The following is a 12,153-nucleotide window of genomic DNA, read 5'->3' on the forward strand; positions in this document are numbered from 1 at the left end:
CATCAGTATTTACACCGTGAGACTCAAGATGGCAAATAAGAGACCTAATTTTGCTCCCACGGCTCTAAAATAAACAAACTTAGCCACTTGAACTTCTATTTTTAGTATCAGACTAGGCTCTTGATTTCATGTTTTCTAACTGCAAACAACTTACTGGTGAGAGGTACCACTTCTGTCCTGCTACGCCAGCCACTTTACACAGATTCTCTCTAATCTGTACAACCACGGAACAGGGGCATTACAATTACCAATAAGAAGACTGACATTCAGAAAGACTGGGTTATTTGCCAGACTTAAATGTCGTATATGATCAAGTTAGAAAAACCAACCACACTGGATCCTTCTGTTTACTCAAGAAATCCAAGAGCCTACACCTCTTTCCCCAGTGGGGCAGCAGACAGAGATCACCACGGAGGTTCCATAGGCAAGTCTGTTTTCTTGACTAAACCAAAGCTTGGACCAGTAAAAGACAAAAATTAAATGAAATTGTTCGTACTATTCCCTAGTGATTCTACAGGCAAAAATCACATCCCTAAAGCCCCGTCACTATCTCCCTGCCTTTGGCACCTGTCTGATGAGCTGTTTCTTCTTTGCCGACTCTGGCATATTGTGGACGTGTTGGAACAATTCTCTTAGTGCCTCTTCCGTACGCTGCTGGGTCTCCTCCTGATGAGAGCAGAAATCTACCCGGTTCCATTTTTGAGATCTTGCCAGTTGGAAAGACCTGGTATGACACGAAGCTATCAGATCAAGATCATCCTATGGAAAATTTAAAAGAAAAGTGAATTAATGTATCTTGCCAGACATATTTGTTGCCAGATTCCCACAACCCTGGAAGAAAAAAAAAGGGAGGGTGAGATGTGGGGTACATCTCAGATGTAGGAACAAGAAAAACCTAAATACTATCATCAGATAAAGAGAAACCTACAATTAAAGACTGTATCAATAGCCTACTCCCATGACCTGCCCAGAAAACCTAAATTCATTTAGAATCTGCCATCAAAAAATATGTTTATATAATAGTCCACTATTCAGAGCATCTTTTAATCTCATATTTCTCACTGTTATCCTATGGGTTAAGCAGGGAAAGTGTCATTATTACCATTTCACTGAAGTAAAAACTGAAGTTAAGTTGTAGGCTTAAAGTCGTCTAGATACTAAAGTGACAGACCCATCCTGGAGACCAGATTCACTGGGTCTTGGCTGGCGCTCTTTCCCATACACGACAATATGTGATAACTACACAGCAATAGTAGAGAAGTAAAAACAACTTTCTAAGAAAAACCACACTCCAGTTAAACTAGTTAAAAGAAAATACTGTTTTCCTGGTCACACCAAATATTTGCTGAATGAGCGGCAGAAACCAACAGGAGCAGGAAAAAAAACATAAGATGACAGCTTAAAGTTTCTAATCAAGACAGACTAAACAGAAATTATCAAAAAGTGCTTGTAACATTTTTTTAACTTCTCACTTTTAAAGCTCAATAATCATATGTAATCTTGTTAATAGAAGAAGGCAATGGCAGCCCACTCCAATACTCTTGCCTGGAAAATCCCATGGACGGAGGAGCCTGGTGGGCTGCAGTCCATGGGGTTGCAAAGAGTCGGAAACGACTGAGCGAATTCACTTTCACTTTTCACTTTCATGCATTGGAGAAGGAAATGGTAGCCCACTCCAGTGTTCTTGCCTGGAGAATCTCAGGGACGGCAGAGCCTGGTGGGCTGCCATCTCTGGGGTCACACAGAGTCGGACACGACTAAAGCAACTTAGCAGCAGCACCAGCAGCAATATTGTTAATAAGCATCACACATGTGCTTTCTAACCTCATACAGTCTTAGGTCTTTTAGACATTACAGTGTCACCTTACCAAGGAACTTGAAAGAATGTCTTATATAAAATGCACTTTTGTAGCTAAAAATATTTAAGACATTTGCTATTTACAAACTTTTCTTATACATTTTATTTTCCTATGTCTTCACGTTGATTCTGTGCTTTGTTTTAAATCTCCACTTACCTTAATTGGCTCTCTCCTTGTTTGGGCCAAGAGCAATTTTCTATTCTTACCTTTGATGCTTGAGTTCTGGAACCCAAATAGTGCAATCTGGCACATTCCCGAATATAAGCAGGAGCCTGGGCAGGACATAAAAGAAAATCAAGAACAAACAGTTAGCAGTATCTAAAATTCTTGCAGATCGTGAGGACAGTGGTTCTTAAAATGATCTGACTGACAGATTACTCTAGAAAAACAAAAGATCCTCAAAATGCCCTATTTCATAGCTTCACTTCTCTTGCCACCAAAAAGATAGCTCAAGAAATCTAACAGGAACATTGTGAGAAGACACGGCCATAGTTTTAAAAATCATATATGGCACCTATGTGTGTGTATAATTTTTTTCAAATGAACCAAAACAGACATCTGTAGTAATGTATATACTTACAAAAACTACCCCCAAATCCTTACAAATTTCAAGTGGTCCCTAAATCACATTTTAGAAACTGTATAGAAAATACCATTTTGAATTACTATGGAGTACAACAGAAAAGGAATAATTTAGCTTACTGATATACTACTCAGAATCCTCTGGTAAGTACCCTGAAACGGTGCTAGTAGAAGAATTAAATAATGTAACCAGGACAGAAGAGAATCTGGCAGCATTTAAATAAATTGTTTTCATTTATCCTTTAAAACCAGAAATCTCACTTCTGAAAACCTATCCTGAAGATATAACTCCAAAAATACAAAACATACTTGCATAAAATTAATAGACACAACCAGATGTCTATTAATAGGAAGTTGGTTGAATAAGCTTTTATTAATATAATCCATACAATGAAGTGCTATGCAGTAGTTAAAAAGGAGAGAAGGGAGGGAGGGAAGAAACACTTTATGAACTCATATGAGTCTTTCCAGGACGTGCTGTTGAGTGGAAAAGTTACACATATAAAGTACTTGAGTGAGAAAGAAGAGGAAACAAGAGTATACACACATATATACAGTAGAGTCAGACACCACTGAGCGACTAAACTGAACTGATATAGTAATATGTTTTTACAAAACGAAACACTAAGAAAGTAAACCAGAAAATAATGAAAATGGTTAGGAAAAGAACTCAAATTTCTCTAAGTATACTTTTCTAAGAAGTTTTGAATTTTGAACCATGTAAACATACCACAGTTTCAAAAAAATAAATGCAAAAGAAAAAAAAGCAAACCCTAAAAACAACCCTACTCAACCCTGTTTTGAGTAACAACAAAATAAGCATATCTGTACATCAAATTGACAATGTAAGCATAGCCAGACATCCTGGAATGTGAAGTTAATGGGCCTTAGAAAGCATCACTACAAACAAAGCTAGTGGAGGTGATGGAATTCCAGTTGAGCCATTTCAAATCCTGAAAGATGATGCTGTAAAAGTGCTGCATTCAATATGTCAGCATATTTGGGAAACTCAGCAGAGGCCAGGACTCAGGACTGGAAAAGGTCAGTTTTCATTCTAATCCCAAAGAAAGGCAATGTCAAAGAACACTCAAACTACTGCACAACTGCACCCATCTCACATGCTAGTAAGGTAATACTCAAAATTCTCCAAGCCAGGCTTCAGCAATACGTGAACCGTGAACTTCCAGATGTTCAAGCTGGTTTTAGAAAAGGCAGAGGAACCAGAGATCAAATTGCCAACATCCACTGGATCATGGAAAAAGCAAAAGAGTTCCAGGAAAACATCTATTTCTGCTTTATTGAGTATGCCAAAGCCTTTGACTGTGTGGATCACAAGAAACTGTGGAAAATTCTGAAAGAGATGGGAATACCAGACCACCTGACCTGCCTCTTGAGAAACCTATATCCAGGTCAGGAAGCAACAGTTAGAACTGGACATGGAACAACAGACTGGTTCCAAATAGGAAAAGGAGTAGGTCAAGGCTATATATTGTCACCCTGCTTATTTAACTTCTATGCAGAGTACATCATGAGAAACGCTGGGCTGGAAGAAACACAAGCTGGAATCAAGATTGCTGGGAGAAATATCAATAACCTCAGATATGTAGACGACACCACCCTTATGGCAGAAAGTGAAGAAGAACTAAAGAGCCTCTTGATGAAAGTGAAAGAGGAGAGTGAAAAAGTTGGCTTAAAGCTCAACATTCAGAAAACGAAGATCATGGCTTCTGGTCCCATCACTTCATGGGAATAGATGGGGAAACAGTGGAAACAGTGGCTGACTTGTGACTGCAGCCATGAAATTAAAAGACGCTTACTCCTTGGAAGAAAAGTTATGACCAACCTAGATAGCATATTGAAAAGCAGAGACATTACTTTGCCAACAAAGGTCCATCTAGTCAAGGCTATGGTTTTTCCAGTAGTCATGTATGGATGTGAGAGTTGGACTGTGAAGAAAGCTGAGTGCCAAAGAATTGATGCTTTTGAACTGTGGTGTTGGAAAAGACTTTTGAGAGTCCCTTGGACTGCAAGGAGATCCAACCAGTCCATTCTGAAGGAGATCAGTCCTGGGTGTTCTTTGGAAGGAATGATGTTAAAGCTGAAACTCCAGTACTTTGGCCACCTCATGCAAAAACTTGACTCATTGGAAAAGACTCTGATGCTGGGAGGGATTGGGAGCAAGAGGAAAAGGGGACGACAGAGGATGAGATGGCTGGATGGCATCACCGACTCGATGGATGTGAGTTTGAGTGAACTCCGGGAATTGGTGATGGACAGGGAGGCCTGGCATGCTGCAATTCATGGGGTCGCAAAGAGTTGGACACAACTGAGCAGCTGAACTGAACTGAACTGAAGCATAGAGAAAGGAACTATTCCACCAACTTTTAAAAACTGTATTCTGACTATACAGTATACAGCCTAGTAAGATATATTCAAGGGAAATGGAACTGTAAGGAAATCTTTAACTTCAATCAGCAGATATACAGTTTATTATTAGTAGTAATAGTTGCATTATTTTGAAACTAATTTGTTATATTGCAGGATAAAACAAATAACATATATAAATGCTATTAAAATCTAGAATTTGCAATGTAAAAATTTATATAAGTATAAAGTAAAAGAAGTCAAGAAAAAAAAAAGCTCTGTAGTATTAAATCTGAATTGGAAATACTACTGTGAACTAGGGCTTCCCTGGTGGCTCAGAGGTTAAAGTGTCTGCCTGCAATGCGGGAGACCCAAGTTCAATCCCTGGGTCGGGGAGATCCCCAGGAGAAGGAAACGGCAACCCACTCCAATATTCTTGCCTGGAGAATCCCATGGAGGGAAGAGCCTGGCAGGCTACAATCCACAGGGTCGCAAAGAGTCGGACACAACTGAGCTACTTCACTTTCACTATGAAATAATGATTTCCTTTAAAACAAATTTTTGATCTACTTCCTTGCCTTCAAAGAGCCTAGAAGCAATGTCACCCAAGAAACAATAAGTAGGTACCCCCAGTGTCAGTGGAATAATCTAAGACTCCGTGAAGAAAATAATTGATTCCAGGCCCAGGGCAGAGCAAGTACAAAGTAAGCTGGGGACATTTATGCCAGAATGGAAACACTCAAAGACTAATGGAGTCCTGTCAAAAAGACACAGCAGGAAGCAGCTTGCAAGGGCTTTTATGGGCCAAATTCAGTACAATTTGAATATCAAAATTAACAATAGAAATTGATTAACACTTTGAATAACTAAAAATCCATGAGTCTACAGAGACTCATAAAAACAGAAAATAAGAGGGGACTTCCCTGGAGGTCCAGTGCCAGGGACACAGGTTCAATCCCTAGTTGGGGAACTAAGACCCCACATGCCACATGCTGTGGCCAAAAAATAAAATTAATTTTTTTTAATAAGAGAGAAGAAAAGCTCTTGTCCAAAGATGAAAGTCAGCTAATAAAGATTAAATAATAGATCTAGAAAATCACTATTTTGTAATACCCAATATAGTTACAGATGCCAGCAGGATTATCAGTGGATGCTAAAACCATTACACTCGGTGATCACCCTGCAGGTGCCTTACTAACTGCCAAGGGGAAAATGCACCCTGATATTTGAGATGCGGCAGCAATTAGCAGAACTAGCACCACTAAGACAATCTGACATTCTGCGCCTCCTAATGTGATGCAATGTGATGCAATATGTTGTACACAAATATCACCTATGAATCTTTGCCAAAAATGCTTAATCTGAATCTAATCAAGCCTCTAGACCCAACTTGTGGTTTATAGGAGCCACGGAGAAAGGGATAAAGGATAAAGGAACAAGCTAAACCACCCTGAGAAAACAATAAGACAAATTTAGAATACTGAATATTCTGTAACACAATAGGCCTGAATACTTCAACAAATCAATGACATAAAGAAAAAGGGCAGTGATTATTCTAGATTAAAAGTGACAAAGCAAAACATAAGCCTTGATTAGTTTATGTTTTTAAAAGAAGGAGCTATGAAATACATTTTTAGGACAGTTGGTGAAATTTGAATATGAATTGAATATTAGCTGATATGAAATTGTTATAAATTCTCTCAGATGTGATAATGATACTGTGAATATTAGGAGAATATTCACATTCTTAGGAGATGCATGCCTTTTCTTAATTGGTACTTCTGTATTACTATTTGACTTTTTTCTTTGTTTTTTATATTCTGAATTATGAAAAAGTGATAATATATTTATATACTTAGAAAACAGAGCAAAGTTACATATAGTTCTACTATATATTACAATTATTTGGATGTGTTAGATAAATTAAGATTCTCTGTTGGAGTTTCAATAGCAAACGCTCAAAATTTAATACAATAGACAGAAGAGTAGAGGGATACAGTCATGCTTAAGTTTTAAAGGACAAAATACCATGTCGGTGATTCAGCCAAAAAATAAAAAATAAAAAGCATGAACATAAAGAGATAAAGCAAACATGCCAAATGGTGACATTCATTGAATCTGAGAGTTTTATTTCAATCTTTCAACTTTTCTCTATATTTGAAAAACTTCACAATGAAGTTTTCAAAAAAAAGAGTCTCACGACAAAGACATTATGTTATCTAGTTTAATTTTTCCCTTGGTAAACTACAGAAGAGAGCCAAAGGAAATTTCCTCCAAACAAGACTATGATAGCCCACATCACCTATTTTAAAACTTCATTAAAAAAAAAAAAACAAACAGGACTTCCCTGATGGCCTGGTGGTTAAGAATCCAACTGCCAATGCAGGGGACAGGGGTTTGAACCCTGCCCCAGGAAGAGTCTACGTGCCATGGAACAGCTAAGCCTGAGTGCCACAACTATTGCACCTGGGCTCTCGGGCCTGGCAGCTGCAGCCACTGAGCCTGCGCGCCGCCACTGCTGAGGCCCGAGCGCCCGTGGTCCTGTGCGCTGCAACGAGAGAAGCCATCACAACGAGAAGCCAGGGCACCCCAACGAAAAGCAGTCCCTGCTCACCACAACTAGAGAAAAACCCACATAGAGCAGCAAAGATATGGCAGAGCCAAAAATAAACAGATAATTTAAAAATCTTAAGAAACATAAAAACCATTGCCCCAAAAGGATACTATGAGCTGAAGGGATACTCAGAAAGCGAATCAAAAGTAATCAAAAGTAGATGGGTTTAAATGAAAATCTGAGGGTCTGAAGTATTTTACAGTTCACAGGAAAACAACAAAAGGCCAGTTCATATAAAATGGGGATTGGCCTTAACTGTGTGTGTGTGTGTGTGTGTGCGTGTGCATGTGTATATATCATAATTTCTGAGAAAAGATGTGGTGACTCCTACCGAGAAGAGAGAAAATCAGACTGGGTCAGATGGGCTTATAATAGTAGAAGACAGAACTTCAAGTAGTTAGGAATAATTTTAGGTGAAAAAAATACAAAGTACACAGAATGAAATAACAAAGAATCTGAGGATTAAGAGATAAACAGTCCACCCAAGGAACCTGAGAACAAAAAGACAGAAAAACAGAAGACAAACAATCTGGGGTAAAGCAAGACCTCTCAGAATATAGAGCACACAGAACAATCAACCATTTCTCATCCAGGGAAAAGCTCAAGGAAGAACCTACTGAGACGAAGCGGGGAAGCAGGTGCCCACAAGGACAACAGTTCTGACTCAAATCCAAAGATAAAAGTTCTAAGACCAAAACAAATCACACACACAAAAAAGAAAGACAGAAAGAAAAGACCGTCTTTGTCTCCTTTAGAGATCAACAGAGGCTCAAAGAGTGCTCACACTAGCCTAGAAACAAAGATAAATAGTGAATAAGAATCAAAATCCCAAGGATGAGAAGCTAAACGAGAGATCTACAGAAAGGAAAAGCAAAACTAGACACTGTTTGAAAGAATGCAATAATTAGAACCTGTACCAAGCCAAAGAGTCCGAAATGCAGTACTGGGATGCAACCTCAAAAACGACAGAATGATCTCTGTTTGTTTCTAAGGCAAACCATTCAATGTCACGGTAATCCAAGTCTATGCACTGACCAGTAATGCTGAAGAAGCTGATGTAGAACAGTTCTATGAGACCTACAAGACCTTTTAGAACTAACATCCAAAAAAGATGACCTTTTCATTACAGGGGACTGGAATGCAAAAGCAGGAAGTCAAGAAACACCTGAAGTAACAGGCAAATTTGGCCTTGGAGTACGGAATGAAGCAGGGCAAAGGCTAATAGAGTTTTGCCACGAGAACGCACTGGTCATAGCAAACACCCTCTTCCAATAACACAGGAGAAGATTCTACACATGGACATCACCAGATGGTCAACACTGAAATTAAACTGATCATATTTTTTGCACCCAAAGATGGAGAAGCTCTATACAGTCAGCAAAAACAAGACCGGGAGCTGACTGTGGCTCAGATCATGAACTCCTTATTGCCAAATTCAGACTTAAATTGAAGAAAGTAGGAAAAACCACTAGACCATTCAGGTATGACCTAATCAAATCCCTTATGATTATACAGTAGAAGTGAGAAATAGATTTAAGGGCCTAGATCTGATAGACAGAGTACCTGATGAACTATGGACAGAGGTTTGTGACATTGTACAGGAGACAGGGATCAAGACCATCCCCAAGAAAAAGAAATGCAAAAACACAAAACAGCTGTCTAAAGAGGCCTTACAAATAGCTGTGAAAAAAAGACAAGCAAAAAGCAAAGGAGAAAAGGAAAGATAAAAGCATCTGAATGCAGAGTTCCAAAGAATAGCAAGAAGAGATAAGAAAGCCTTTCTCAGTGATCAGTGCAAAGAAATAGAGGAAAACAATAGAATGGGAAAGACTAGAGATCTCTTCAAGAAAATTAGAGATATTAAGGGAACATGTCATGCAAAGATGGGCTCAATAAAAGACAGAAATGGTATGAACCTAACAGAAGCAGAAGCTATTAAGAAGAGGCGGCAAGAATACACAGAAGAACTGTACAAAAAAGATCTTCATGACCCAGATGGTGTGATCACTCACCGAGAGCCAGACATCCTGGAATGTGAAGTCAAGTGGGCCTTAGAAAGCATCACTACAAACAAAGCTAATCGAAGTGATGGAATTCCAACTGAGCTATTTCAAATCCTGAAAGATGATGCTGTGAAAGTGCTATACTCAATACGTCAGCAAATTTGGGAAACTCAGCAGTGGCCACAGGACTGGAAAAGGTCAGGTTTCATTCTAATCCCAAAGAAAGGCAATGCCAAAGAATGTTGAAACTAACACACAATTGCACTCATCTCACACGCTAGTAAAGTAATACTCAAAATTCTCCAAGCCAGGCTTCAGCAATACGTGAACCATGAACTTCCAGATGTTCAAGCTGGTTTTAGAAAAGGCAGAGGAACCAGAGATCAAATTGCCAACATCCACTGGATCATCAAAAAAGCAAGAGAGTTCCAGAAAAACATCCCTTTCTGCTTTATTGACTATGCCAAAGCCTTTGACTGTGTAGATCACAATAAACTGTGGAAAATTCTGAAAGAGATGGGAATACCAGACCACCTGACCTGCCTCTTGAGAAATCTGTATGCAGGTCAGGAAGCAACAGTTAGAACTGGACATGAAACAACAGACTGGTTCCAAACAGGAAAAGGAGTACAACAAGGCTGTATATTGTCAGCCTGCTTATTTAACTTCTATGCAGAGAACATCATGAGAAATGCTGGGCTGGAAGAAGCACAAGCTGGAATCAAGATTGCCAGGAGAAATATCAATAACCTCAGATATGCAGATGACACCACCCTTACGGCAGAAAGAGCCTCTTGATGAAAGTGAAAGAGGAGAGTGAAAAAGTTGGCTTAAAGCTCAACATTCAGAAAACTAAGATCATGGGCATCCGGCCCCATCACTTCATAGCAAATAGATGGGGCAACAGTGGAAACAGTGACAGACTTTATTTTGGGGGGCTCCAAAATCGCTGCAGATGGTGACACCTTGGCAGGAAAGTTATGACCAACCTAGACAGCATAATCAAAAGCAGAGACATTACTTTGCCAACAAAGGTCTGTCTAGTCAAAGCTATGGTTTTTCCAGTAGTCATGTATGGATATGAGAGTAGGACTATAAAGAAAGCTAAGCACCAAGGAATTAATGTTTTTGAACTGTAGTGTTAGAGAAGACTCTTGAGGGTCCCTTGGACAGCAAGAATATCCAAGCAGTCAATCCCAAAGGAAATATTCAGTCCTGAATATTCACTGGAAGGACTGATGCTAAAGCTGAAACTCCAATCCTTTGGCCACCTAATGTGAAGAACTGAGTCACTGGAAAAGACCCTGATACCGGTAAAGATTGAAGGTAGGAGAAGGGGACAACAGAGGATGAGATGGTTGGATGGCATCACCAACTCAATGGACATGAGTTTGGGTAAACTTTGGGAGCTGGTGATGGACAGGGAGGCCTGGTGTGCTGCAGTCCATAGGGTAGCAAAGAGTCGGACACGACTGAGCAACTGAACCAAACCGAACTGAACCAAGCCGAATACTGTACTCACGTTTTGTCTCTAGGACTTGTAAAATCCGTATTCTATGATCCTCCACAGTGACGTGTTACCTGACACAGTAAAGTAACAGAGACTTTGCTGGTGTGATGAAGTTAGAGACCTTGCAGTGGGAGAGCATCCCAGGTTATCCAAGCAGGGTCACTTATAATCATGATCACATGGGTTCTTAGAATCAGAGAGCTTTTCCCAGCTGTGGTTAGAAGGAAAAATGACTATAGTGGAAGGATCAGAGAGACACAACATTGCTAGCCTTGAAGATGGAGAAGGGGGACTACAAGCCAAGGAATATGGGCGATCTCCAGGAGCTGGAAAAGACAAGGAAACAGATTCTCTGCTAGAACATCCAGAAAGGAATGCATCCCTGCCAGCACCTTAGTTTTAGCCCAGTGAGATTGCTGCCAGACTTCTGACCTATAGAAATGTAAGATAATAAATCTGTGTTGTTTTAAGTCACTTAAAAAAAATCCTTCACAGTGAAGTACAACTTCACTGTATACTTGAATTGTGTACGCTGGCCCAAGGGCAAGAGAATGGACTCCACAGATAACAGATCAGAAGGTGGGAAAGCTAAACTGTGAGATGCAATGAGATCTCTGTGATCCCATCTCTCTTTCAACTTATGAGTGGTGGGCCACAAAAAGTTAACCCCATGGCAATGGTAGCAAGAGAACGCAAAAGAATGAGAGTTCTATTAGGAAGTGCACCTGGAAATTCCCCATTCTGATTCACAACTACGGCCTTACTCTTCATATTCACAACTCCTCTCAACTTATTCCCATAAAATCATGCTTTGGAACTAGTTCTTCCTCTAAATGAGGCATATAAGAACTGACTTGAGAGACCTTTGCTCACCATTAAAAACTATTCTTTCTCCAGTTGTCCTCTGACTACTGCTCTAATTCACTTGTCTAGATCTTGACTTCTAATTGATCATCATCTTTGACTTGGGCACCTAAGCCTCCCATACAGCCCTGACCCTTTGTTTTCCAGGCTACTAAGCCAAAGATTCTGACCTGTGTTTTCTATACTCTGAACTTTGGATCACACCATCCTGAATGGGTAAATTCTAGGGTGGCCTCCATGTTTTCATTCTGCATAACTCCCTCTTCCTAAGTGTGAACAGACTTGTGACTTGTTGCTAACCAATAGAATACTGGTGACTGAGTGTTACTCCTGTGATGATTGGGTTACATGATATAG

At 39.7% G+C, this 12,153-nt stretch overlaps 1 protein-coding gene across 1 annotated transcript in view; it reads right to left on the reverse strand.

The window, feature by feature from the left end:
* Positions 1-12,153, reverse strand: part of ARHGAP19 (Rho GTPase activating protein 19) — a 64,497-nt gene that overhangs the window by 13,400 nt on the left and 38,944 nt on the right. Inside the window, exons 7-8 of the mRNA XM_069568211.1 lie at positions 2,066-2,131; positions 568-759 (exon numbers count right to left, since the gene is read on the reverse strand). Of these exons, the coding sequence (XP_069424312.1) occupies positions 568-759; positions 2,066-2,131 (258 nt within the window). The remainder of the gene's footprint in view (positions 1-567; positions 760-2,065; positions 2,132-12,153) is intronic.

This window comes from Ovis canadensis, chromosome 22 (assembly GCF_042477335.2).
Source record: "Ovis canadensis isolate MfBH-ARS-UI-01 breed Bighorn chromosome 22, ARS-UI_OviCan_v2, whole genome shotgun sequence".
NCBI lineage: Eukaryota > Metazoa > Chordata > Mammalia > Artiodactyla > Bovidae > Ovis > Ovis canadensis.